At 34.3% G+C, this 26,144-nt stretch overlaps 3 protein-coding genes and 1 non-coding gene across 6 annotated transcripts in view; 2 read left to right on the top strand and 2 right to left on the bottom strand.

Moving 5' to 3' along the window:
• LOC148562973 (uncharacterized) overlaps positions 1 to 4,120 on the bottom strand; it is a 29,999-nt gene extending 25,879 nt beyond the window's left edge. Inside the window, exons 1-3 of the mRNA XM_088491100.1 lie at positions 2,993 to 4,120; positions 2,615 to 2,821; positions 1,649 to 1,984 (exon numbers count right to left, since the gene is read on the bottom strand). Of these exons, the coding sequence (XP_088347226.1) occupies positions 1,649 to 1,984; positions 2,615 to 2,821; positions 2,993 to 4,120 (1,671 nt within the window). The remainder of the gene's footprint in view (positions 1 to 1,648; positions 1,985 to 2,614; positions 2,822 to 2,992) is intronic.
• On the top strand, positions 3,585 to 3,691 carry LOC148562974 (small nucleolar RNA R71). The gene has a single exon (XR_015887752.1). It is a non-coding gene; the product is annotated as a small nucleolar RNA R71 (small nucleolar RNA).
• A 6,699-nt stretch (positions 4,121 to 10,819) lies between the features above and the next one.
• LOC107605265 (putative pectinesterase/pectinesterase inhibitor 61) lies at positions 10,820 to 16,885 on the top strand. The gene is made up of 3 exons (XM_016307083.3): positions 10,820 to 12,332; positions 13,521 to 13,657; positions 16,007 to 16,885. The coding sequence occupies exons 1-3, from the start codon at positions 11,308 to 11,310 to the stop codon at positions 16,702 to 16,704; spliced, it is 1,860 nt and encodes a 619-aa protein (XP_016162569.1). The 5' UTR covers positions 10,820 to 11,307; the 3' UTR covers positions 16,705 to 16,885.
• Positions 16,886 to 17,443: 558 nt separating this feature from the next.
• LOC107605266 (Exostosin family protein) lies at positions 17,444 to 25,265 on the bottom strand. Of its 3 annotated transcripts, none has more exons than XM_016307084.3 (10): positions 25,014 to 25,265; positions 24,644 to 24,911; positions 22,852 to 23,224; positions 21,718 to 21,864; positions 21,545 to 21,609; positions 21,210 to 21,279; positions 20,122 to 20,340; positions 18,894 to 19,037; positions 18,664 to 18,799; positions 17,444 to 17,876 (listed from the first exon to the last, which is right to left on the bottom strand). In XM_016307084.3, the coding sequence occupies exons 3-10, from the start codon at positions 23,212 to 23,214 to the stop codon at positions 17,647 to 17,649; spliced, it is 1,374 nt and encodes a 457-aa protein (XP_016162570.1). In that variant the 5' UTR covers positions 23,215 to 23,224; positions 24,644 to 24,911; positions 25,014 to 25,265; the 3' UTR covers positions 17,444 to 17,646. The 3 variants fall into 3 exon arrangements, with proteins under 3 accessions (XP_016162570.1, XP_088345776.1, XP_016162571.1); XM_088489650.1 differs by having other exon boundaries at positions 22,852 to 23,206; positions 25,014 to 25,253; XM_016307085.3 differs by lacking the exon at positions 24,644 to 24,911 and having other exon boundaries at positions 25,014 to 25,253.
• Between the last annotated feature and the right edge of the window lie 879 nt (positions 25,266 to 26,144).

Raw genomic sequence — 26,144 nt, 5'->3', positions numbered from 1 at the left:
CATATCTGAATCATTCCATCTAAGCACCTTTTGAAAAGGTACGGGTCCTCCCAAATGTAGTACTTTGCATCAGTCAATAGCTTCTTCACTTGTTGCCTACTGTACTCCTTTGGAATAAAATTCATAGCTTTGTAATTTGCAATGTCTGCAAACCATGGAGCCTGCTGATGAGGAACAATTGCTCATCAGGAAAAGTTTTAGTCACAGCTGTGGGTGGTTGTGCTCTTGCTTCAGGCTCAATTCTAGAAAGATGGTCAGCTACTTGATTCTCTGACCTCTTCCTGTCTTTTATCTCTATATCAAACTCCTGAAGGAGTAACACCCATCTGATTAATCTTGGTTTAGAATCCTGTTTGATTAGAAGGTACTTCAAAGCGACATGATCAGTATAAATAATAACCTTAGAACCAAGTAAATAGGACCTAAACTTATCAACAGCATACACAACAGCTAATAATTCCTTTTCTGTAGTTGTGTAATTCTTTTGGGCATCATTTAACACACGACTGACATAATAAATGACATGTACAAGCTTACCATGCCTCTGTCCTAAAACAGCTCCTATAGCAAAGTCGCTAGCATCACAAATTAATTCAAATGGTAGATCCTAGTCAGGGGGAGCTATAATGGGAGCAGAGGTAAGGTTTGCTTTTAGAGTTTCAAAAGCATGCAAACAATCAGAATCAAAGACAAAAGGAACATCAGCAACCAACAGGTTGCTTAGAGGTTTAGCAATTTTAGAAAAATCTTTTATAAATCTTCTATAAAATCCTGCATGACCCAAAAAACTCCTGACTGCCTTAACATTAGTTGGTGGTGGTAATTTTTCAATTACCTCCACCTTTGCTCTATCAACCTCAATTCCCTTACTTGAAATCCGGTGTCCAAGAACAATACCTTCTGTAACCATAAAATGACATTTTTTCCAATTTAAAACAAGGTTTAATTCTTGACACCGTTTCAAGACAAGAGATAAATGCTTAAGGCATGATTCAAAAGAATTACCAAAAACAGAAAAGTCATCCATGAATACCTCAATAAAATTTTCAACCATATCAGAAAAAATTAAAAGTATACACCTTTGAAAAGTTGCTGGAGCATTGCAAAGTCCGAAAGGCATTCTTCTATAGGCAAATACTCCAAAGGGGCATGTGAATGCTGTCTTCTCCTGATCTTGAGGATCCACTGCAATTTGATTATATCCAGAATATCCATCTAGAAAACAATAAAATGCATGACCAGCTAACCTCTCAAGCATCTGATCAATGAAAGGCAGGGGGAAGTGATCCTTCCTTGTAGCAGTGTTGAGCCTTCTGTAGTCTATACACATTCTCCAGCCTGTGACTGTTCTTGTAGGAATAAGCTCATTCTTTTCATTCTTGATCACTGTCATCCCTCCTTTCTTGGGAACTACCTGCACAGGACTTACCCAAGGACTGTCAGAAATAGGGTAAATAATTTCTGCTTCCCATAGTTTCATTACCTCTTTTTGGACCACCTCCTTCATGGTTGGATTAAGTCTCCTTTATGGTTGCACAACTGGTTTGGCATCATCTTCAAGGAGGATCTTGTGCATACACTTGATTGGACTAATTCCCTTCAAGTCACTAATGGTCCACCCAAGAGCTGTTTTATGGCTCCTGAGCACTGAAATAAGCGCATCTTCCTCTTCATGCTTCAGGGAAGAGTTAATAATCACTGGATATAAGTCATTCTCACCCAAGAACACATATTTCAGTGAAGGAGGTAAGGAGTTGAGCTTAAGCTTGGGGGCTTCCTCCTCTGCTTTTGGCGTGTGAACCATATCCTTCTGGGGTGGTGAATCATCAACTTCAACCAATTCATATTCAGAAGTGGGATCCAGAATGTCATCCAGCACCTCAGCTTTCAGTACCTCTTGAACAAGTGGTTCAATAACATCTATTCTCATACACCCTTTATAATCATTAGGGTGCTTGAGAGATTCAAAAACATGAAGGACCACCTGTTCTTCATCGACCCTTAGGGTTAATTCACCGTTTTGCACATCAATCAGAGCTCTACCTGTAGCTAAAAAGGGTCTACCAAGTATAATAGAGGATTTTACCTCCTCTTTCATGTCTAATATAACAAAATCAACAGGGAAAATGAATAGTCCTACTTTAACAAGTAAATCCTCAACAACACCCACAGGTAATTTAATAGAAAGATCAGCAAGTTGAAGAGAAATACGAGTGGGTTTTACCTCCTCAATTTGAAACTTTTTCATCACTGAAAGTGGCATTAAATTGATACTAGCTCCAAGGTCACATAAAGCTCTCTGAATGGTGACATCACCAATGGTGCAAGGAATTACAAAGCTCTCTGGATCTGGCATCTTCTCAGGAAGGTTGTGTTAAATAATGGCACTGTATTCCTTGGTTAATACCACTGTCTCTTGTTCCTTCCAATTCCTCTTGTGGGTCAACAATTCTTTCATAAATTTAGCATAGAGAGGCATTTGCTCAAGAGCCTCTGCAAAAGGAATGTTGATCTGTAGCTTTTTGAAGATATCTAAAAATTTAGAAAACTATTTTTCTTTGGAAGCCTTCTGAAGCCTCTGAGGATATGGAATTTTTGGCTTGTATTCAAGAGCCTTTGGCAAGGTAGGATAAGTGTCAAGAGAATCAGGGAAAGGGTTGTCTGCACGCTTAGGAGGTATGTGCTCTACTTCTTTCTTCTTCTCCTCTGGAGCTTCTTTTTCAACTAATTCTTCGTTGGCCTTGGTCTCAGAACCAGTTACTTTACCACTTCTCAGCTGTATAACCTTGCAGTCTTCTCTTGGGTTCACCACTGTATCACTCTGAAATGTGCTTGCAGACCTCTCAGATAATTACTTGCTTATTTGGCCCATTTGCATTTCCAAATTTCTAATGGAGGCTCTGGTTTCCTGCACAAAACTCATCATCATCTCCCAATTAGAATCTTCTTGGGATTTAGAGTTTGCCTGATGAGGTGGTTGTTGCTGTTGAGCCTGAAATTGGCGGTTATTGAAATTATTCTGTTGGAAGCTGCCCTGAGAATTATTGTTGAAATTCTGAGGTATCTGAGATTGGTCTCTCCACCCAAAATTTGGGTGATTCCTCCACCCTTGATTGTATGTCTTAGAATAGGGATCATTATTGGGATTTCTAGGAGCACTCCCCTTGTAATTGACCTGTTCAGAAGAAGATTGAGCATAATCATAATTATCATTCTGCACAAAATTACCTGTCATGTCATAAGAGGCTTCTTGAGGGGGATTTTGGGTGTTGATAGCTGAGACTTGCATGCCACCCATCTGTTGAGTAAGTAGATTTATATGCTGAGACATAAGCTTGTTCTGAGCAAGAAGAGCATTAACAGCTTCCACTTTCAACACGCCTCTCTTCTGGGAGGTCTCAGAGTTCACAGGATTCTTGTTAGATGAGTATAAGTATTGGTTGCTAGCGACCAATTCAATAAGCTCAATAGTCTCCTCTGGAGTTTTCTTCTTGTGCAATGAACCGCCAGCAGAATTATCTAAGCACATCTTGGACATGTCACCCAAACCTTCATAAAAGATATCCAGTTGGGTCCATTTGGAGAACATGTCTGGAGGGCATTGCCTAGTCAGTAGCTTGAATCTCTCCCATGCTTCATACAGAGTTTCACCATCCTTCTGCCTGAAGGTCTGAACCTCCACCCTAAGCTTAGTCAGCTTCTTTGGTGGAAAAAATTTAGTCAGAAACTCAGTGACTACCTTGTTCCAAGTATCCAAGCTCTCCTTGGGTTGGGAATCTAGCCATAGTTTTGCTCCATCCCTCAGAGCAAACGGGAAGAGCATTAGTTTGTACACATCTGGGTTCACTCCGTTTGTCTTCACAGTGTCACAAATCTGCAGAAAACTTGAAATAAATTGATTTGGGTCTTCGTAGGGAAGACCATGATACTGGCAGTTTTGTTGCACCAAGGTGACCAGTTGTGGCTTCAACTCAAAGTTGTTCGTAGCTATAGGAGGCACCACAATGCTTTTTCTATACAGATCTGCAGTAGGAGCAGAGTAAGAGCCAAGTACTCTCCTTTGTTGCTCATTCGCATTAGGATTTTTCACATTGGCATTATCAGCATTGTTAGGATCCATAGTGGATTCTGCAGCCTTGTAAAGTCTTGCCTGTTGTAAACGTCGCCTGAAAGTCCTTTCAGGTTCAGGATCAAAGTCTAAGAGATGTTCTTTGTCTCTGTTCCTGCGCATAAACAAGCAGAAAACAAGAAAAGATGGGAATCTCTACGTCAGAGTGTAGAGAATTCCCAATTAGGTAACCTATGTTAAAGAGATTAAAATATTTTATTTATTTATTTATTTATTTTTTTCGAAAATAATAAAAACAAATTTTAATTAAAATTAAAAATAAAACGCCTAATCTAAACAACCAAACAACTGATAGTTGTTAATCACAGTCAATCCCCGACAACGGCGCCAAAAACTTGGTGCGGTATTTTACAAGCCACACTGCTAATCGGCAAGTGCACCGGGTCGTACCAAGTAATACCTTACGTGAGTAAGGGTCGATCCCACGAGAATTGATGGACTAAGCAACAATGATTGAGTGATTGACTTAGTTAGGCAAACAGAAAATAGTGTTTGGATGTTCAGAGAGCATTAAACAGTAAATTGAGAGTTTGAAGACACTTAGGTGAATAGGTGAGGAATAAAATATTAGAGAAACAGTTAAGGTTTCAGAGTTATCTATTTTTCTGGATTAACTTTTCTTACTAACTATTTTAATTATGTAGGATTTAATTTATGGCAAACTATTTGTGACTAGACCCTAATTCCTTAGACCTTCCTAGTCTCCTCTAAAATTCATCAATAGCCAATTCCTTGGTCAATTAATTCCAATTAGAAGGTGATGATCAATTCCAGTTTATATGCCACAAAAAACTCTAATTACCCAAAAATAAGAGGATTATATGTCACGTATCCTGTTAAATCCAAGTAATTAAAATTTAAGAGAAATTGTTTTCAAGCTGTTGTTCAAGTAAAGATCTTTTCCAAGTTTTACAAGAACTCAAATAGAAAGCGGGTCATACTTCCGTTCCACCCAAATTCATAAAATAAAGAACGAAAACAATTCTTAAATATAAATCCAAAACATAAATTAAAATAGAAAAAGCAATAAAATCAATCCATACAAATAGACAGAGCTCCTAACCTTAACAATGGAGGATTAGTTGCTCATGGTTCAGAGTAAAATATAAGGATTGTAAATTGAAATGAAATAATGTTGTCTGTGTGTTTTTTTCCTAATAAAATCTCCTTTTTATATCTAATCCTAATAATTTAAAATTCTATTATCTAAAAATAAAATAATATCTTTTCCTAAAAGATAAGATTTGAATTTAAATTTAGAATTATTCACAAGTTTTCAGTTGATGGGTGTAAAAACTTGATTTGTCCATTCTGCAGCTTCTAATCTATGTTTTATGGGTTGGAAACTGGGTCGAAACAGCCCAGAAATTGCCCCCAACGTTTTCTGTATTTTTGCAGATCGCGCATGTGACGCGTCCGCGTCATTCACGCGTTCGCGCCATTTGTGCAGATTCCAGTCTACGCGTTCGCGTCAGGCACGCGATTGCGTCATTGCAATTTCTCTATTCCGCGCGGTCGCGTGAGCCACGCGTCCGCGTCGGTCTTCGCTGGTCATCTCTTTGGTTTATTCTCTTTCTCTGCAGAAACTTCATCAAATCCATCTGAATGCTACCTAAAATAAATAAAATTGCACAAAACTCAAAATAGCATCCATAGTGGCTAAAATATAATTAATTCTTAATTATACTCAATAAATTAGATGTAAATTCACTAGGAAAAGATAGATAAGATGCTCACGCATCATTATCTAGGAACAAATGGCTTTTTGATGGCAAAAGAAGTGAACCGACTGCTATTTGAAAAGAAGCACAACACATGAACGAAGAATATCAAATTAAGACAATGCATTGTTAATTTTCTTTTTTATTTCCTTCTAGATTATTCTAGTAATTTTTCTTTGGGTTAATGCCCACTTTATCCTTGTTAGAGTTCAGACCTGGACCAATATTATTTATTGCAATTTTCATTAATGAAATTTTATATCTTTAAAAAAAATTCTATTTACCATATTTTTAAAACATATTTAAAAGATTATGAAAAAAATTAAAACTAATTAAATATTAAAAATATTTTTAAAATTTTTAAAAAATTTTAAACAAGATTCTTTAACCTGCAATGTTTTTGTAAGCTATAAGACATATAATATATAAAAGAATTATGACATATAAGTTTATACAACACATTGACTGCAAACGATAAATAAAGTTATAATAGGATTTAGGGTTTAGGGTTTAGGATTTTTGTAAGCTATAAGACATATAATATATAAAAGAATTATGACATAAGTTTTTGTAAGCTATAAGCCATATAATATATAAAAGAATTATGACATATAAGTTTATACAACACATTGACTGCAAACGATAAATAAAGTTATAATAGGGTTAAGTACGATTTTGGTTCCTAAGATAGAGGTTGAAATTTTATTTCGTCCTTAACCTTTTTTCACTACAAAATGGTCCCAAACGTTTAGTTTAGTTTTAAAATCATCTCTCAGACTAAAATACCTTTCCCCTTTCCCTATCCCCTTCCCCTACCCCCTTCCCCTTTCCCCTTCCCCCAAAATCAACTAGAATTTCCTTCCCCTTTGTATTCTCTTTCTTTTTCAAATTCAACCAAAAACAAATCAGAAACAGCAGCAATAATGAAGTAACAACCCTTCCCCTTCCCCTTCCCCTTCTCCTTCCCCTTCTTCCTCAAATTCAACTAGAAACAAATCAAAAACAACAGCAATAATGAAGCAATAATCCTTTCCCTTCTCCTTCTCCAGCCCCTTCTTCCCCAAATTCAACCAAAAACAAATCAGAAACAGCAGCAATAATGAAACAACAACAACTAACAGTAACAATAATAAAATCAGAAGCAAAATCAATGTAATAAAAAGCATAAACAGAATCAGAATCAGAGTAAAATAGAAGTATAAACAGAAACAAAAACACAAAGAAAGGCCCAATGTATTCAGAAATAAAATCGGATGACTATCTGTCTGGTGGTACACGACAGCAAGAGCAGCGTTGTAGCGGTGTGACGCTGCCCTCCCCCTTTCTTCCCTCCCCTCTCCCCATTCTCTTTCTCCCCTCTCATGGCGTTTTTATTTATTTATTTATTTTATAATTTTTTTGATGAGGGGTAATTTGATAATAAAAAAATAAAATTGGTAAAAAGGACGATTTTAAAATAAATTGAAATTTTTGGGATCATTTTGTAACGAAAAGAAGGCCAAAAACAAAATAAATTTTCAACTTTTTCGTTAGAGACCAAAATCGTACTTAACCCGTTATAATATATAGTTACCTCGTAATTAAGGGCAGAGGTTAGTATAAGTTAAAGGGGCAATGACCTCCCAAATAAAAAATTTTAATGTATAAAGGTCTTTAATTTTTATATTATTAGCCTTTTTTAGTCTTAATTTTTTTTTTAAGTTATATTTTTATACTAATTTTTTCTTTTAAGAATCGCTCTAATTCTATTTCTGCATATAGTATCCTATGTAGCTAGCTAACATATAGTGTTGCCAAATGCACTCTAACGATCCCTTAGTCACATCTTTGAGTTCTTGTTCGACATTTTTTAACCTAGATTAGTGGTAGATCTCTAGAGAGGTGTACATTAAAAACTCAAAATGTGTTACCTAGTTAAAAAATTATAATTATATTTTAGTGAACCAATTTAATAAAATAATTTTAAAAATTATATCATATTTATTAAAATTGGTTAACCAAAACTAAATTTAAAAAACTTTAATTTCAATTTTTTAGATTAAAAATTTAATTTTAAAAACAAATTTTTGTAAAAAATCAGTTTTTATCCAAAAACTATTTTTTTGTCCAAAAAATGATTTTATTTTTTTGAAAACTAATTTTTCTATTTAAAAACCAGTTATTTTTTAAAATTAATTTTTTTATAACCGGTAAAAAATTATTTTTTACATTTTTTAATCGATTAATAACTAATTTATCATATAAAATTAATTTAGTTAATTAACTAAGATTCAATTTTTAATTAACTAAAAAACAGATTTAATTTTTAGATTAACCAAATCTTGTACAACCCTACTCTTTATAGATCTGTCTTATATGTGGCCATTTAAAAACCATTTTGGTTCTTGAGTAATCTTTTCTTTTTTTCTTTTTCTTAGCCTTGTTTTGATGATAGCTTTTTAGTGCATTTGATTGCTTAACTTGGTTTATAAGAATAAGAAAAGAATCCACAAAGTGAAAAAAGTGGTGAGGTTGCCACTTATCAAAAGACAAATCTTTAGAGTAACTACTTAAAGCAATCCTTGTCACGTATATATATTAGCAATAATAATATCAGAAAGAAATAAAGAATTTATAAAGTGATCGAACTTAAAATTGCTTTTGCTCGAGTGTTACTCGATCGATCATTTCTTCTATACAAAGCTTTCAGAAAGTTATGGAAGTCCTTTACAAGTCAATTATTATTACATTATATTATAAATTATATATATAATGAGGATTAGGGCTATCTTTGTAAATATATGTAGGCCATTTTGATCTCCGTAAATTTTATCGAATAATTAAAATAATTTTTGTAGGTAAAATATATGAGTCAAATTAATTTTTTAAATTGTATTTAACAGACTAATTTCTCTTATGTTTATTACTACAAAAATTATTTTAACTTTCTGTTAATATAAAGACTACTTTAACTTATTTAATTTACAGAGACCAAAATAATTTACATGTATAGAGATGAAAACCAAAATTAAACCATAAAAATAATCATAATTTTTAACAATGTTACGACCTTATATGGAAAAAAATAATTAGAAAACAAAATCAACCAGGCTTGGCGAATGGACTGCTTGGTTGTTCTTGAAACAAACAGAAATACTTACATAAACCAAGTTAGGTTGGTTTCGTCGTTAGCTTACTAGTTTGTTTAAATAAGTGTGAGAAGTTTGAATTTAATCTTGTTCATGCAGTAACTTATTGGTCAACGACAAATTTTTAAATAGAGCTCCAATCCGCAACGAATTAATCCTTAACTTGTCACACTAGCAGATAATATAAAAAACCAATATATATATATGGTGGTTGAGCAAATTAAATTAAACCAAAACCCTCTGCAAAGGTTTGCGAAGTATCTATCCCATTCCATTTTTGTTCTACCACTTTTTGAATTCCTTTTTGGCCATGTACTTTATTCTTTTTTTGATTCATCATGATGAATTTATGTTCCACCCCCAGTTATTATGTTTTTCATTCCTTAAAAAACATGAGCATTTCAATAATGATTCCTACTCCTTTTGAAGAAATTAAACTATACATGTATATATTTAGCCAAACGAACAAAGTTTTTCCTTCATTTATTTCAATTCTTTAAATCATGAAAACTTAGCGTAGTTGAGACATCTATATATTCATCTTTAAATTGCTAGTTGGGAGTTGAGACAAAATTTAATTTTTGATGTTTATACATAATTGTTATTGTTATTATGTTGGTATTTTGAAGTACGTACGTATGTTGTACATAATAATTGTAATACTAATAAGTAGTTGACTTCATTTCTCTGGTCAATTTCTGTTCAATATTTTATTTATGCTGAATTATTATATTTCTTAATTAAGTATGCAGAGATATTAAAATTCTAATTAAATTAAAGAAAACAGACAATTTTATCGTTGAATTAACTTTAAGGAGAGATTCGTTGTACCTTTTAATTTGACATGATTAAAATTCAGACAAGCTAAAGTTATCGTTAGGAAAGATAGCCTAATAATTAAGAAATTTATGCTAGCTTTATTTCTTTTTTCATCAATAATAAATAAAATCATAACATAACTAAATAACTAATTAAGATTTTTTTTCATTCTTAAACTATTTAAATTAGATATTATAAAATATAAAATTAAACGAAAACTTTCAAATATTGAAAGAATCAATTCTGATTAGCCATCCATAAAATTGCAAACATTATTGTCACTATCACAATCCTGCAGCCATTTGCAGTATTATATTAATTTTTTGTGCTTACAACTTGAATTAATTGCAGTGTCTAATGTAATTGCAATCATCCATTTTAATTGTATAATTAAATTATATCAATCACGTTAAAAAAAATATATATGATAAAATATAAATATATATTAAAAATAAATTAAATAATATATATTTATCAATAATATTTGAAAAATAATAAAAAATTAATTCAATATCTTAATTAGTTAATATCTATTAATTATCGTTAGAATAATTATACAATTTTAAATATAATAAATATATAATTACGAATATTATGTGTATAAAATTATAGATGTTATATTATATAAAATAATTTTAGATATTATTTTTTTAATATTATCATATATTTATATATAAAAATATAATAATTAATTTGATGACTAATTTTTTATCTATATTTATATATATATTTATATATAAATACATAATTATTACGATCGCATCACTTAATATGGTTCACAATTGAATTAATTTGAATCCATGATATAAAAAGTGAATCATGTATAATTTTGGGTGTTTATTAAAAAAAATTAACTAAATAAAAATACTGCCTTTTTCTTTTATGAAAAATCGAGAGTAAAAGAGGGCAGAACTATTAACTATATAGTTCCTAAACTTTATGAAATAGTATATACATTATTTATCATAAAAGATTGCAAACGTTATCTGAAGAATGAATAAGAGACACAGCAAAGGGATAGAGAAGCAAAGAGAGAAGAAGAGAGAGAGGAAAAGATGAAGAAAAGAAAGCACCTCTCTTTATTTGTTTGTGATCCCATTCCCACACATCCAGTGGACAACGCTCCATGTAGTATCCAGCTAATTTCCTCCTTCGACGTCGACGTCGCACCAACCAATTACTAAATTCTTTTCTAAACCCATTTATTATTCATTTACAAAGTGTGTATGTATGTTTAATTAGCACACTGTATTAAGTCAAAATAATACATGCCACACGCTTGCTAAAGTCTTTCACTCACTCCCACAAGCACTTTCTCCACTCTTCAAAAGCACCCTCATTTTATATAAACTATCAACTATCTAGTAGCATAGCCATATAGCCCTCCACATCAATGGAAAGAAACAAGTAACTAACACTAACACATTAATACTATACCTTCTTTTTTTATTCCCACATTCATTCATTTACTTTCATTTCCTTCCAAACCCAATTACCCTCACTAAACCTAATGGAGTTCGGTAGGATCGGACCCACCGACCCGGGTGGCTCTTCACGCCGTTCTACTGCTCCACTCACCGGAGCTTCTTCCGATTCCACTTCTTCCACAACAAAGAAGAAGCTCATCATGATCTCCCTCCTCGCCGCAGCCTTGATTGTCGCCTCCGCTGTCTCTGCTGCTCTAATTGCCGTCACCCGCTCCCGTGCCTCGGCCGGGAACTCGCCGAACCTCCGCCGGGAACCAACGCAGGCAATCTCCAAGACCTGCAGCAAGACTCGGTTCCCCACACTTTGTATAACCTCTCTCATGGATTTCCCGGGGTCTGAAACCGCCACGGAGCAGGACCTTGTCCACATTTCCGTCAACATGACCCTCCACCATTTCAGCACCGCCTTCTACGCCTCCACGGGCATCGCCTTCGGCGACACGGACACACGACTCCGTGCCGCCTACGAAGACTGCCTCGAACTCATGGAGGACTCCATGGATTCGCTGTGGCGGTCACTGAGCTCGGTGGCCCCGTCCTTGGATTCATCATCCTTCGGCGATGAAGCCATAAGGCCCGCCGCCGTGGGTTCCACCGAGGACGTGACGACCTGGCTCAGCGCTGCACTGACGAACCAGGACACGTGCTCGGAGGGGCTCGAGAACGCGACGGGAACACTGAAGGACCAGATGGTTAATAATTTGAAGAACCTGGCAGAACACGTGAGCAATTCTCTCGCGATATTCTCGGCCGGAAGTGGCACTGGCGATTTCTCGGGGGTGCCTATACAGAACAAGAGACGGTTAATGGGAACCGGAGAGGAGGAGAACAAATCCGATATCTCGCGAGATAATGATAATAATAATCATTTCCCGAGATGGTTGAGCAAACGAGATAGGAGATTGCTGAGTTTACCGGTATCGGCGATACAAGCCGATATAATAGTGTCGAAGAACGGTGATGGAACGGTGAAGACAATCGCAGAGGCGATTAAGAAGGCGCCGGAGAAAAGTAGCCATCGCTTCATCATATACGTTAAGCAAGGAAGGTTAGTAAAATTTCTCAGTTTTTATTTTCATTTTTTTTTCTTACTCGTAATAATAATACTCCAACTAAAAAATTTGGGTTCAAACTCTAAATATTATAAATTTAGTAAATTATTTTTTATAGACCTCAATATTATAAGTACCGTAATACCGTATCTCAATTTTAGATAAAAAGTTTTTTTTTTTTTTTTCTGGTATTGGTTGAAAAATTTGGTACGTTAAGAATAACATGGGAGAGTATCGACTAAAGAGGTAGATATGGTTTCTGTGCAGAATGGGGTGTCTATCTTCCTTTTTCTCTTTTTCCAAGATAACGAACATCGCACTTTTTAGTTACCTTTTGTTTTCATTTAACGTACAAAATAATTGAAGAGGGTGATTTATATGATGGTAACAAGAAAAAGAAAGCATAGGGGTCGGTCATGACTCATGAGTCATGACTGAGGAGTTATATTATCGTTATTAAAATAATAAAAGATTTATATCCATCTGCATGCATTGGCATTTGGCAACACCCACCATGTATATCATTTTCATGAAGTCTACAATAATTTAATTTCTAGACAATATCTGTATTTTTTTAATCTTTGATTTATTTAAAGCATATTAACCTCACCTTTTTGGCAACAAAAAGGTGCAATTATTAAACTTTATTAAAAATATATTTTTTTAAAAAAGGTTTTAATAACATATTTTAATGGAATTATTGTTCTTTATTTTTTTTTATCAGAAATTAAGTACTTCTATCTATACTTTTGATTAAAAGCAAAACGAAACAAACGACAAATAATAATCAGAGTATTCAATCATGTTTGGTTCAGCAAGTGCAACTACTAGCTACTTCTTAATTTATTTTGCTCAATTGCTAAATAGAAAACAAATGAAAATCATTAATTTTCATGAGCTAGTTATGAAGTGTTTTGTCGGTTTGGACCTAGGTCCCATTACCTCACCAGAAAAAACAACTAAATTAATGTGATGTTTTCAACTCATTATAAATAATTGAATTCCGGTAATTACAATTTTAAAAACAAGAAATAAATGAAAGATTTGTTATTGGTTTATTACCCTTGCTTAACCAAGTTTAATTTTGTTGGTGTGGCCATGATGATGTATGATTGCAATAGGTAAAAGGCGTAATATGCGCACTGAGCATAACTTTTTGGATATGATGGTGATGGAATTTTCAGGTATGAGGAGGATACTTTGAAAGTGGGTAGAAAGAAAACCAACATAATGTTCATAGGAGATGGAAGGGGCAAAACGGTCATCACAGGAAAGAAAAATGTTGCTGATGGCATCACCACATTCCGCACAGCATCCTTCGGTAAATTATTCCTTTGCACCTTCCTCCATGCTTTTTTCTTACTTCTTAATTAGTCTTCCTCCTTTTCTCTCTAGTTACAACTACTCTAATAATTTCACTTTTATTTTTTCATTCCTAGTTATTTAAATGTAAATTATACTATCTAATAAAAAACCAGTTACTAAATTAATTATATATATAGAATACATATTAAAATATAATTTATATATAAATATATAATATCTAATTTTATAACTAATTTATTGTGGACATATAATATTTTTGTTTAAACGTAAATATATTAATTCCATTCTTTATACCATTTTTAGTATTCTGTAGAATTAAATTTGGAATTTAAATTTCACCAATAAATAACATTTAATAGAATTAAAATAAGAGTGATAATATCTATTATCTATTATTTTAACATTTTGTAGAATTAAACTGAAAAATATATAAAATTAAAAATATTGAAGCAAATCCATCCATTAGGTCTTGTTATGAAGGGGAAACGAAGACTCTTCTAATATGTACCATATAAACATATTAATTATGTTTGTACATACATACAATCTATCCAAAAAAAAAAAAAATTGTTTATAAAGAATTTTCCAAGAAAACAATGCATGAGACAGAGCAAGTGCAAGGTACACGTGGCAGGCGTTGTACATATTTTAGTAGGATTGGTATGTGTCAGTGGACAAGTCTATTTTAATGCCAAGTGAGAGTGTTCAGAGTTCAATGGCCAGCATATTTTTTTGGATGATTGAACAATAATGCACGACCCTATATGTTTTTATTAAAAATGAAAAATAGTAATTTTATTTCCTCCTTTTTTCAAAAATAGAATGTTCAGTTGTTTGTGACATTAGAGTATACATTATTCATTATTGATTATTGTGATAGTAGAATGCGTTTTAATCACGCAAGTCTAGTCAATTCCTTACTATTAATTCCTAACCATCAAAATCACAAAAACAAAAATGTACTAGCAAGATAATAATAATAATAATAATAATAATAATAATAATAATAATAATAATAATAATAAATAGAGTACTGAATCAATTTTACCGAAAAACAATTTTTTTTTCATTTTTAAATAAGTTTTTACTTTAAATCAATGTAATATTATTTTTTTTTCTAATACTCCTATAGTAATAACTTATTTTTAAATTTTATAATATTTTAATTATTTTCTTAACATACGGCTAAAGTGTAACAAATAGATACTTCCTTGAAAATGAAGAAAAAGTAGATAAAAAGTCTTGGTCAAGTTTTCTAGTTACTAATCATATATTACTATTGGGCTAATGGTTTCATAAATAAGATAAAGAATGGTAGATGGTGGTTGGAAATTAAACTTGAAATTTCAAGTATCATCCCGGTCAATAAATAAATAAATGAATAAAATTCAAGTATCATGACTCATCATCAGTCAACATAAAAACTATTTATTGTTAATATTTTAATTTAACAAAGCGTGACACATAAAGAAACTTGTGCGCGTTCTCTGTCTATCTCTATCTTTATAAACACAGATCATTCACTTATTGACTTTAATTATCATCATATTTTATATTCCATTATTCCATATGCGTACATGCATCATGCATGTGTCCTCTTAAGTCTCCATATTAATATTTCAATGAGAAATACTAGCATACATCCAATGAATGCCTTCAAAGTCCAAATGAAAGATAAAATATTATAGAGCTATCCTATTACGTGCATATGCATGATATATAATATAGATCTCATATTCGATTCATCGCCAGCACATTCAACTAGTCCACGGTTAAAATATTTACAAATTTTAATTTCTTTTATAACTTATTATTAAAGTACTTCCCATCTAATGATTAGTGCAAAGGAACATCTCTATCGCATTAATTGAGTTCTTAGGGATCTACCATTTTCCTTTTTTTGTTTAATTTGTATTGATGGTATTAGATATTCCTTATTTTTTATGGCTTTAAAGGTTTATCTAAGGATAAATTTTAAGGTTATTAGTAGAAATTTTTAAATTTTTTATTTAAATAAATAAATAATAAATACATTGAAAATTTTAATATTTATTCTTTTTCTATATAAACTTTTTTAATTGATAACATTAACATATACGTTTAAGACACATCTAAATCCTTAAAAAAACATTTATCCCTTCATTCATATACACATAACACTCATGTAAAAAAATATATATTATTCCAAACAATGTTCCTTTGTCTCATTCTTTACATCAAAGAAACCGAAAATAATACTTTCTCTAATAATATTGATTAGTTCCTCCTCAATCATTATTATAGAATTTCATTACATAACGCATTCCATTTATTGTGGATGTTACTAATGGTAATTGTTGTGCAGCTGCTAGTGGTGCCGGCTTCATTGCACGAGACATCACATTTGAAAACTACGCCGGACCACAGAAGCACCAAGCCGTGGCGCTTCGCGTAAGCGCCGACCACGCGGTGGTGTACCGGTGCAGCATCAAAGGCTACCAAGACGCATGCTATGTACACTCCAACCGCCAGTTCTTCCGGGAATGCGATATTTACGGCACCGTAGATTTCATATTTGGAAATGCTGCAGTGGTTTTCCAAAAATGTATTATGTATGCTAGAAAGCCCATGGCCCAACAAAAAAACACTATCACGGCCCAAAACAGAAAGGACCCAAATCAAAACACGGGCATATCCATCCACGATTGTCGGATACTACCCGCCCCGGATCTCGCGGCTGCCAAAGGCAGCGTTTCCACCTTTTTGGGCCGCCCATGGAAGCAATACTCAAGAACAGTGTACTTATTGTCTTACATGGGTGATCACATAAACCCAAGTGGGTGGTTGCCGTGGAATGGGGACTTTGCATTGGACACATTGTATTATGGTGAGTACATGAATTCCGGGCCAGGTGCGGCCGTGGGTCAACGGGTCAAATGGAAGGGGTACCGGGTTATCACGTCCACAGTGGAGGCAAGTAGATTCACGGTGGCCCAATTTATCTCCGGCTCGGCGTGGCTACCATCCACCGGAGTGGCATTCTTGGCTGGGTTGTCAACTTGATTTCCACAATAGCTTTATAGAAAACCTTGACATCCTTAAAAAGCCTAATAAACTAAAGTTGGGGAGTAAGTCACTATATTTCTCTAGTTCTTATTTTGTTGTAATTGATAAAAAGTGTAATTCTTATGGGCCTAATTTTTTCAATTGATGATAATAATAGAAATAATTGTTAGTAGTGCTATTATTTTTTTTAATAAAAATATGTGCCTCGCTTTTTTTTTTGTTCTAACTAGAAACTGAAGCCTGAACAAAAAAAAAACCTAGAAATGGAAGGGTGTATATAAATTATGAAATAATTGGAAGTGGGCGCACCCAGCAAACGTCCACCACCTTGATCAACAGCAGTTAGGCTAAACTGCTAAGCCAAAAGGGGGTATTGAGCGTCAATTTGGATAAAAAATTCAAATGGTTTTCCTTTAAATAATTTTATAAAAGTAAAATACAATAAAAGATAAACATAAATTTACATGCGTACTATATTATTGACTCCATCATCTTATGTCTTTGCAGAATAAATTGAGGATTTACAGCAAAATATACAATCGAAACCAATTTGACCCCCTCCGGGGAGGTGGAATCATTTATGTACATTGTCATGTCAAGTGTCAACCTTATTGTTGTGAACCTTTTCTTAGAAAAGTGTTAAGGCATCATTAATGAAGATTACTTCAACCGGTAACATCATAAGTTTTGAGAACATACTTGGAAAGAAATATACATACTAAAACTGAAAGGAATAGGGAGTAACGTGGAAGTTTCAAAATTATAGGGATGTTACACCATAGTGAACCGTGCTTCCGTGATTGTTCACGTTAATTTTACAACAAAATGACAATGAACAACACCTACTATAAGCATGTAAAGAATTGATATATGGGAGTGATAGTTAGCTACACCAAGAAAGAAAAACACAAGCTATACAAGAAAATATCTCTCGATGTATCAAGGTAAAGGCATAGGGAGTTCCCATTTTGGAAATTCAACTAAGTTCCTGTTTACAATAGATCCATTGTGCAACCAGAATGTTTCTGCCGAGTGGTGAAACCGCCTCACTTTCCTTTGGAGTTCCCACATAATTCCTCGCATTGCTGAACAAGGTTCTGAATCCGCAGCATAGACGAATAAGCACCTAATTTGTCGACTGCGGGCTAGTATTGCTTCTATTTCTTTGTCTGCATGAGAGAAAGAGAGATTTGATGCTGAAGGATGCATGAGGTACATTGTGTGTGGAATTTAGGAGGGCAGATCAACTCGTCGGATGGTGGGAGCATATGTATCTACTAGATTTTGATATTTTTAGTCATAGTATATACACATATTTTACGCCAATTATTCTATTGATTTTGAACCCGGATTAAGTAAAAATTAAGATAAAGTATACTTTTTGTCTTTGATATTTTTGAAAATTTTCAAAAAAGTACTTCTAAAATGGGTGAGAGGTGACAGTGGCGGTGTAGATGGTGGTGAGAGTTAGTGGTGGCAGTAGGGTGGAAATTGGGAGGCAAAGAGAGGTGGGTGGGTGAGGGAAAGAGTGATGTTGGAGGGGTTCGAGGGTGTGGTGACAGCGAAGATGATCACATGTGGAAGAGGACATGATTGTCGTGGTGGCTGTAGGTGTGTACTGTTTGGTTTGGGTGAGATGAGGAGGGTTTGAATGTTTGATGATGAAGATGGTTTTTTGAAAGGTAAAATTGGACAGGTAAAAAAAAAAGATCAGCTACCTATTGATTACCAAATTATAAGGATAAAATTGAAACTTACTTAAAATTAAGGATAAAACTGAACAAATTAAACGTTATGAATATTTTTGAAAACATCTAGGACAAAAGAATAGTTTGCCCTAAAAATTATATAAAACTACTTTTTATGGTCATCCATTCCATATCTTTGTGCCCAGTATCAAATTTTTTTAGTTTGCCACTAATGGAATTGGAAGGTAAATGAGGGAAGTATTCTGACCTGGTATAGACTCCAAATACTGCAATAATTGAGGACCTATTCGACTGGATGGCCATTTTATTGATACCTGGCTGTAATCGACAACGTTCTGGAATGGCAACTCTGTTTCATCAGATAATATAACTGGAACACATTCCTGTCAAAATGGAAATGGTTATTTCTTCCCAAGCAAGCCCCTCTATAGGATTACAAGATACAAGAAGGGATCGAGAATGGAGACAGAAGCATACCACAAAAAATGACTCATAAAAGCGGAGGGTCCAAGATGACTCCCCACGTGGAGCAAGGCAAAACTTTGCATTGCGCAAATGTTCAAAATATTCTTTCCTTCCCAACTTGTCAGGTCCGCTGAATTTCAAATCTGGACATTCCAACTGTTTATACCGTCAATACATGATGAATAATTTTTTGTATATAGTTAAGAATCCTTAGCGGGAAGAATATGTACATCATTTAAAGCATAATCCAGTCACTCAATACACACATAAGAGAAATATATACTACATTCTGAATGGTATAATGATGGACCAGAATTAAGGGGAGAGGGGGCAGAATGATGTAACCCAACGGAGAAGCCTCTCTCCCCAGATACCATTCTTTCTGATATATCATGAACCACTGTATAATCATAATACACACTTTCTTTGAGCCATTTCCATCACTCAGCCTCTGATAATTGCCTAAAGTTCCTCCCCCCTTCTGCTTACTCCCCTTGCCTCATTGATACAGCTGAAAGTTCTTACACCATAACACTTATAAAATTGGATTCAGCAGTCCGAATATAGCCACTCACCGAGACTTGCCTCATACTAAGTTGGTTACTCCACTCCATTGGACAAGAGTTTGGGTTGAAGGAAGAAAGGTCCCATTCTTCCACTCCCTCCAATTATCCACTTACCGACACTCCATTATTTTCATTATCGATTGGGTCCCAACCATCAATCCTGTGAAAAAGAACCCACTGGGTACAGCCTACAATATGGTCACATTTCTATATTAGTGGCCCCCAATCAGCCACCCCCCCCCCCCTTTCTCTTTTTCCCCCATCTTTCTGTCTGAATCAATAACAAACTAATTTATACACTTTATTAAAAATGCAATCAATAAACTATGTATCTATTTCCTCTAAATAGACCTGCTTAAGTACTAATCCATGTATCAGTCTAAATCACATATAAATGTTATCAACTCAGCACGTATTCTCAAGAATGAAGAATCTTAAATCACTTTGCAGTGTCCAATGAATATGAAGTTTTACGAAAAGCTAAATTAATACCAGAATTTCATCCATGTAAATGCTAATTGGTATCTCATCCATCACAAAATGGTCTTCAGCATCATATTTACTTTATATTAAGTTTCTAGTTTATGGAGTTTGGATTAAAAGCTATCATTCTGCAGAATGCAGATCAGTAAAGTTAAAATTAGAGAACCAGTGTGTCATAGAAGACGACATACCTTTTCAGGAAATTGCCTTGCTAGCTCTATTAGCTGAAGACGGCCGGCTTTTCCTTGAGCACGTCCTAAATAATTGGCCAAGTATTTCCGCTTTGAAATAGGTAAAGGCCGGACCACAGTAGTCCCATCTTTTGTCATACCATCATCCACATTACCTGGAATGATTATATCTTTCCATGTATTAAAGGCACTTGTATCTCTCTTATCAGTCCGATCCCCCTATGTTTGAACACAGAAACACAAACTGTTAGCTAAACAAGCCTTTCCTATCAACTTGATACATAACCATTGTCTTCTTATATGCCTCAGCAGATAAAAATTATATATGGAGGCGTCAAAAGTATAAAAGATTAGAGTGCTGCTGATAAATAAATTTAAATAAAAAAAATGTCTAAATGTCTAGCAACATTTTTGTGACCAGTAAAGATTTTTCAATCTCCAAACCGAAGAACCCTTAAGAGGATGATGTTTTTCAAGTAATGCCTCTACAAGTAGAACAATAAAAGAGAATTATGAGTCACTACTAAGCATTATCCAAGCACCTAGACAACCAATCACCCTTTAGGCTCCTTGATAAAAACAATCTAATACTATATTCACAAAGGAGGTGCAGTTCCAGATACAGTGTTGCCGTTGCTAACAAAGTGACAACACTATTTCTAAACAATATTATGAAGGTTTCTTTCAAGTCCATAACAAGGACTGAGGAAATTTAAGCTTGCTTAAAGGCAGCCCGGTGCACAAGCATCCCGCGTAATGCAGGGTCCGGGAAAGGGCCGCACTCAAAGAACGTAATGTACGCTGCCTAACTTGATAATTTCATCAGTGGTTGTTTTCACGGCTCGAATCCGTGACCTTGAGGTCACACGGAGACAACTCAACCTTGCTTAAAGAATGGAAAATTCCCCAATAATATATTTGAATAATTTAACATATATTATGTTTGCTGCTTTGTTACCCAATTTGTTCTCCATTGTACAAAATGAGTTGGCAAGAGATATAAGTTAAAACATGAAATTTCATGAAACAATTTCACTTATCGTGATTCTAGTGTGCAGACAAGACTGTCATGTGAATTAGAAGTTCACCTCTGGTGTAAGAATAATGGAGCGATTTATAAATGTTGCCCATGATTTGAACAAGTGAGCCCCTGCTCCACTGAAAACCAGGGAATTGACAAGTATTAGCTATTAGGTTCACCAATATTTAAGCCAGACATTGTACATGAAGAAAGAAAGCCTGTCAGTCACAAAAACATTAAGATCTTTGTCTCTTCTTATAAAGCATCTAAACTATTCTTAATATTCAAATGATTGAATAAATCCAATATTTTATGCTATGCATTTTCTTTGACATCAATATATATGAATGATGATCATTTTAGTTTCAAGAGTAGCTTTAACAAATATTTTCTTCGTTTTACCTGGGAAAAACAAAGATGTGGTTGCGGCCTCCAGATAACCGAAAATATGGCATTTGGCTTATGACCTGATCTCATATAGAGCAGTTAACATTAGTTTTTTTTTTTTTTCTCATTTAAAAGGAAATAAAAAAAGAAAGCATATGCAGTTTCAGTCAGGAAAACAAAGAATTTACCTTGACATAGGTCTGATTAATTTCTTTGTCATTTAGACCACCCATCATCCGTGCACATTTAACATATGACGGGACAAAAAACAAATCTGCATCCTCTTTCTTTCGCGTCCGATATCTTGATGTCAGAAGTAACTTGTGTATTTTGACCTACAATTCAATATTGCACTCTCAGAATATGAAAATTCCTCCAGCAAACATAACACTTCAGTACAATGCTTAGCCTCAGACAGAATAAACAAGAAAATGATGATGCAATAGGTAACAGGCACTTCATGATATGATTTATATGGAGTGCTTTGTTGAGATCACTAGTGAAATTGGTGTGAATTCTCCAAGGTTACCAAAAAGAAAACGAAAACAGAAGCATTGAGGATTGGTGTGTGGCCACGGTGTGAAAAAGTTGGAATAGGCAGAAGAAGGGCCTCTTTGGTTTGAGTTTTCTGCTTAAGTTTATTCTATTTATAAGATTTGCGAAGGGAAAAAAAAGCAAAAACATAAAAAGCGGATTTTATTATTATAACTGTTTCTCTTTTTCTTTTCCCTTCACAAAATCTTCAAACTAGAAAAATCGAAAAATGACAAATCAAACAGACCCTAAAGTCTCTCAAATATCTAGTGCACCATTGCATTCCAATTCTAACAATATGTGAGGAATACATACAGAGAACTGATACTACTCGGGTATCTACTTCTACCAAGCACCAGTATTATATTCAATCAAACTACATCTTCAATCACATTTCTTCTGATACCAGTTCCTATGATTACAAATTTTACCAAAATAATAAAATAAAACAATGCAACTGAAGTCAGTGATACCTCTTCAAAATTAGAGAGTAAGTGTTAACTAAGACAAAGGAATTATAAAAAAAAAAATTCCAACTCAATCAAGCACAAATTCAGTAGAAAACCAATCTAGCAAACTTAGCATTATCCCGAATCTAAAATCCAAATTAACTGAAGTCAATAACTACGTTTCCTCCAAATGACGGAACACTTTATGAGAAAAAAATAACAATAAAAATGCAATGTTTCATATAAGAAGCAAACGCCCCAAATTAGCTTCACCATCCACAAAATGAGAGAATGTAAATGGCGTCAAGCAAGAAAGGAAGAAAAGGAAGTTGAAATTACCTGAGTGCCCCACTGGCCCTTCAAGCAAGCTTCCTCGGTGATCTTGCCGTCCCTACCGTACATGAGCTGATTCAAGCCGTCGATCTCGGCGGCGTCGTAAACGTAGATCTTGAGGGACAGCTGGGAACCGTAACCTTGCTCCGGCCACGCATGGGGCCCAAAGAACTGATTCTGTGACGCGCGAAGGAGGGTGGTGGTGGTGCATGGGGCAAAGGAGCGGTCGAAGAGTCTGGTGAAGAAGAAGGTGCCAACCACGAGGAGTAGGGCAGCGATCTGGTGTGTGCGGGTGCAGGGGACCTGATGGTGGTGGTGGTAGTGATGAGGTGGCATTGCTTTCGATTTGGTGTTACTGGTGCTGGACATTTAGTGAGAACTGAGAGGATCAGAAGAAGATTTGTTCAGCGTAGCGGGGCAGTGATAATATACCCATCGTTGGAAGCAAGGTGCAAATGTAAACTCCGTTAAAAGATTCGGACTAAATTGACCAAAATTAATTTTTGAAGAAAAAAACTAACGATTTAACTTGATCCTTGTTTATTTTTACAAAAGATAAAGTGTTTTTTATCTTAAAAAATGAATATTTTGATACTCAACTTTTTAATTTTAGGGTAATACAATTTTTTGTAAAAAATCTATTAAATAATAATAAAAATTAATTTTGTGAGAATTTTATTTTTAATTTGTGGAAATTTTAAACTCCCACAAATTATTATAAATTTATTTTTGACAGAATATTTTTATAGGTGGTGGTTAAATGGAGAAAGACCTGAAAATAATATTGCAAGGAAAAAAATTAATTATAGTACAAAGATCTTTTAAAAAAATAATAATGTCAGACCAAAAAATGAAATAAAATAACATTAATATTAATGATATTTGTATTGGTGATGATGACAATAAAAGAAATAAGGATGAGGATAAAGTATGCACAATAGAAATAGTAAAAGTAAAAGTTATAATAATGAGAATGAAAAATGTGGTAGTAGCAAGGTTTGGTGAACCGAACCGATCATTAAACCATTCTAATCACTGATTTATTGATTTATTAATTTAATTGGTTTAACTGTAATCCAACCGAACAAATCGTTTTAAAATAAAATAATAAATAAATTATAAAAAAACTCTCATCAACATAATAAAAAACAATTAATAAATTATCACCACAATAAAAATTATAGAACATATTTATCGCTATATTATAGAATTATAAAACATGTTTGTTTAATAGTAATAATTAATACATTGATAGCATTAAGTGTTTTCCAAGCATCCAATCAAATGTGTTTTCAAATAATGATAAAAATGTGTTTTCAAATAATGATAAAAGATGCACCATCAAATTTTTAAGTTTTAACATAGTTTTCACAATGTTAACACAAAAATTAACATGCTTTAACAAAAATTAACAAAATTTTCAACCAAATTTTAACAAGCTCAGCACAATAATTAACAACAAAATCAAGAAACTTTAACAAAATTTAACAGCAGAAAAAAAAGTAAGAACCAGCAAGAACAAGCCAGTAATCAATTTATTAGTATCAATTTATCATCAATCAATAAGCCAGTAACAGGATTAATCAGTCAAGAACAGGCCAGAACAAGCTAGAGTAGTGAGCAAAGCCAATCAACCAAGAACAAGCACTAAGCACTGACAGAGCATCCAATTAACTGAAGCACAGAGTAAAAAAAAATAGCAACACATTACTTAATCAATAATCATCAATCAATGAAAGCACAAAACACCAGCAGTGAGAACACTAGCAGTGAGCATTAAAAAACGACTATCACTGACCATCGAAGAACAAGCACGAAGAGGGTTTGATTTCTGAACAGACAATAAAAGAAACACGAAGAACAAGCAAGCACTAGATTGGAATGGAGCGAAGTAGCGAACGCCGATAGCACGAAGACGGAAGTTCTTGAGTGCAACGGAGGCGGCAACAGCAGTCTCTCACTCCGACAGACGGCGACAAGATTGGAATGGAGAAGGGTTTTTTTCTTGGTTGAGCTTCTGCTCTCTGAACTCGAAGGAAGGAGATTGGAATGGGGAAGGGTTTTTTCTTCAATAAAATCACAAAACATTCAATAATCAATCATCCTGTGATTTGATTTCCGAACAGAGCATTAAAAAGAATGAAGATCAGGTGACAGTGAGCACTGACCTTCGGTCTGAGACGACGAGCACGATGGCGAGCAGAGTTAGCAGACGAAGACGACGGCTAGCATGACGGTGAGAAGACGAAGACGTCGGACGCTCGAGGAAGAAACAACGTGCCTGCGACTGGTGAGTCTGAGAGCGAACAGGGGTCGTTGCGACGGACGTCGTGGCGGCAATAGAGGCACAAGGCGGTGGTGGAGGCTAGGTTGCGGGCAGCAGTTCGTTGTTGTTGCTCTCTGAAGTGAGATCCGATTTCTGAAGGAAGGGGCTTGGGGTTGGGGGGGCACAAGGCTGGGGGTTGGCATCTCTCTCTCTCTTTTTTAACGAAACGGCGTCGTGTTACTGAAACCGGACGGTTCCGGTTACCGGCCGGTTCAACGGCTCACATCCGGTTTTTAGTTGATCGGTTTTGGACAATAAACCAAACCGTTAAAGCTGTTGGTTCATGGTCGAACCAGTTCGACCGGCCAATCTGGTTTTCAGAACCATGGTAGTAGTAATGAATAATGATTATAAGTTGGTTATAGTATTGAAAGGAACTTTGTGGGGTTTAAAACTCTGACATATTACAAATAAAATTCCCATCAAACTAATTTTAAGTACCATTTAACGGATTTTTTAATAAAAAAAATCGTATTATCCTAAAATAAAAAAGATTGAATATCGAAGTGTTCTTTTTTTTTACAAGGAGTGTCTTGTTCTTCGTGAAAATAGATAGGAGTTAGATTGAGTCTTTGCTCGAAAAAATATCAATTTGGTCCTCCTCAATAATAAACATGGACACGTGATATCTTTCTATCAATTCATCATGTTAAACTTAACGATGATGTTTATATGTATTGTTACCTACTATGGCGTATTTATTTATGAAAGATCGTTATGCAGATAACAGTTTTTGGAACAAAACTTCATCTATTTTAATATGATTCATGATAAATAATAGAGAGCAATTAATAAATATTGAGTGAATACCCCATCCGGCCCCTGACAATTATCAGGAAAGGACAACGAGGCCCCCAAGAAAAAAAAAACACCCAATCCGGTCCCTGATAAATTTTTTGGGGGACAGATTAGTCCCTGTGCCAAAAAAATAACATTTATTTTTTTTTGGCACAGGGGTCTCGTTGTCCTTTCG

The sequence above is a fragment of the Arachis ipaensis genome, chromosome B6 (genome assembly GCF_059453495.1).
Source record: "Arachis ipaensis isolate K30076 ecotype BB chromosome B6, ASM5945349v1, whole genome shotgun sequence".
NCBI classification, from domain to species: Eukaryota; Viridiplantae; Streptophyta; class Magnoliopsida; order Fabales; family Fabaceae; genus Arachis; species Arachis ipaensis.
The sequence above is the reverse complement of the archived record's forward strand: the minus strand, read 5'-3'. Positions and strand labels throughout refer to the sequence as shown.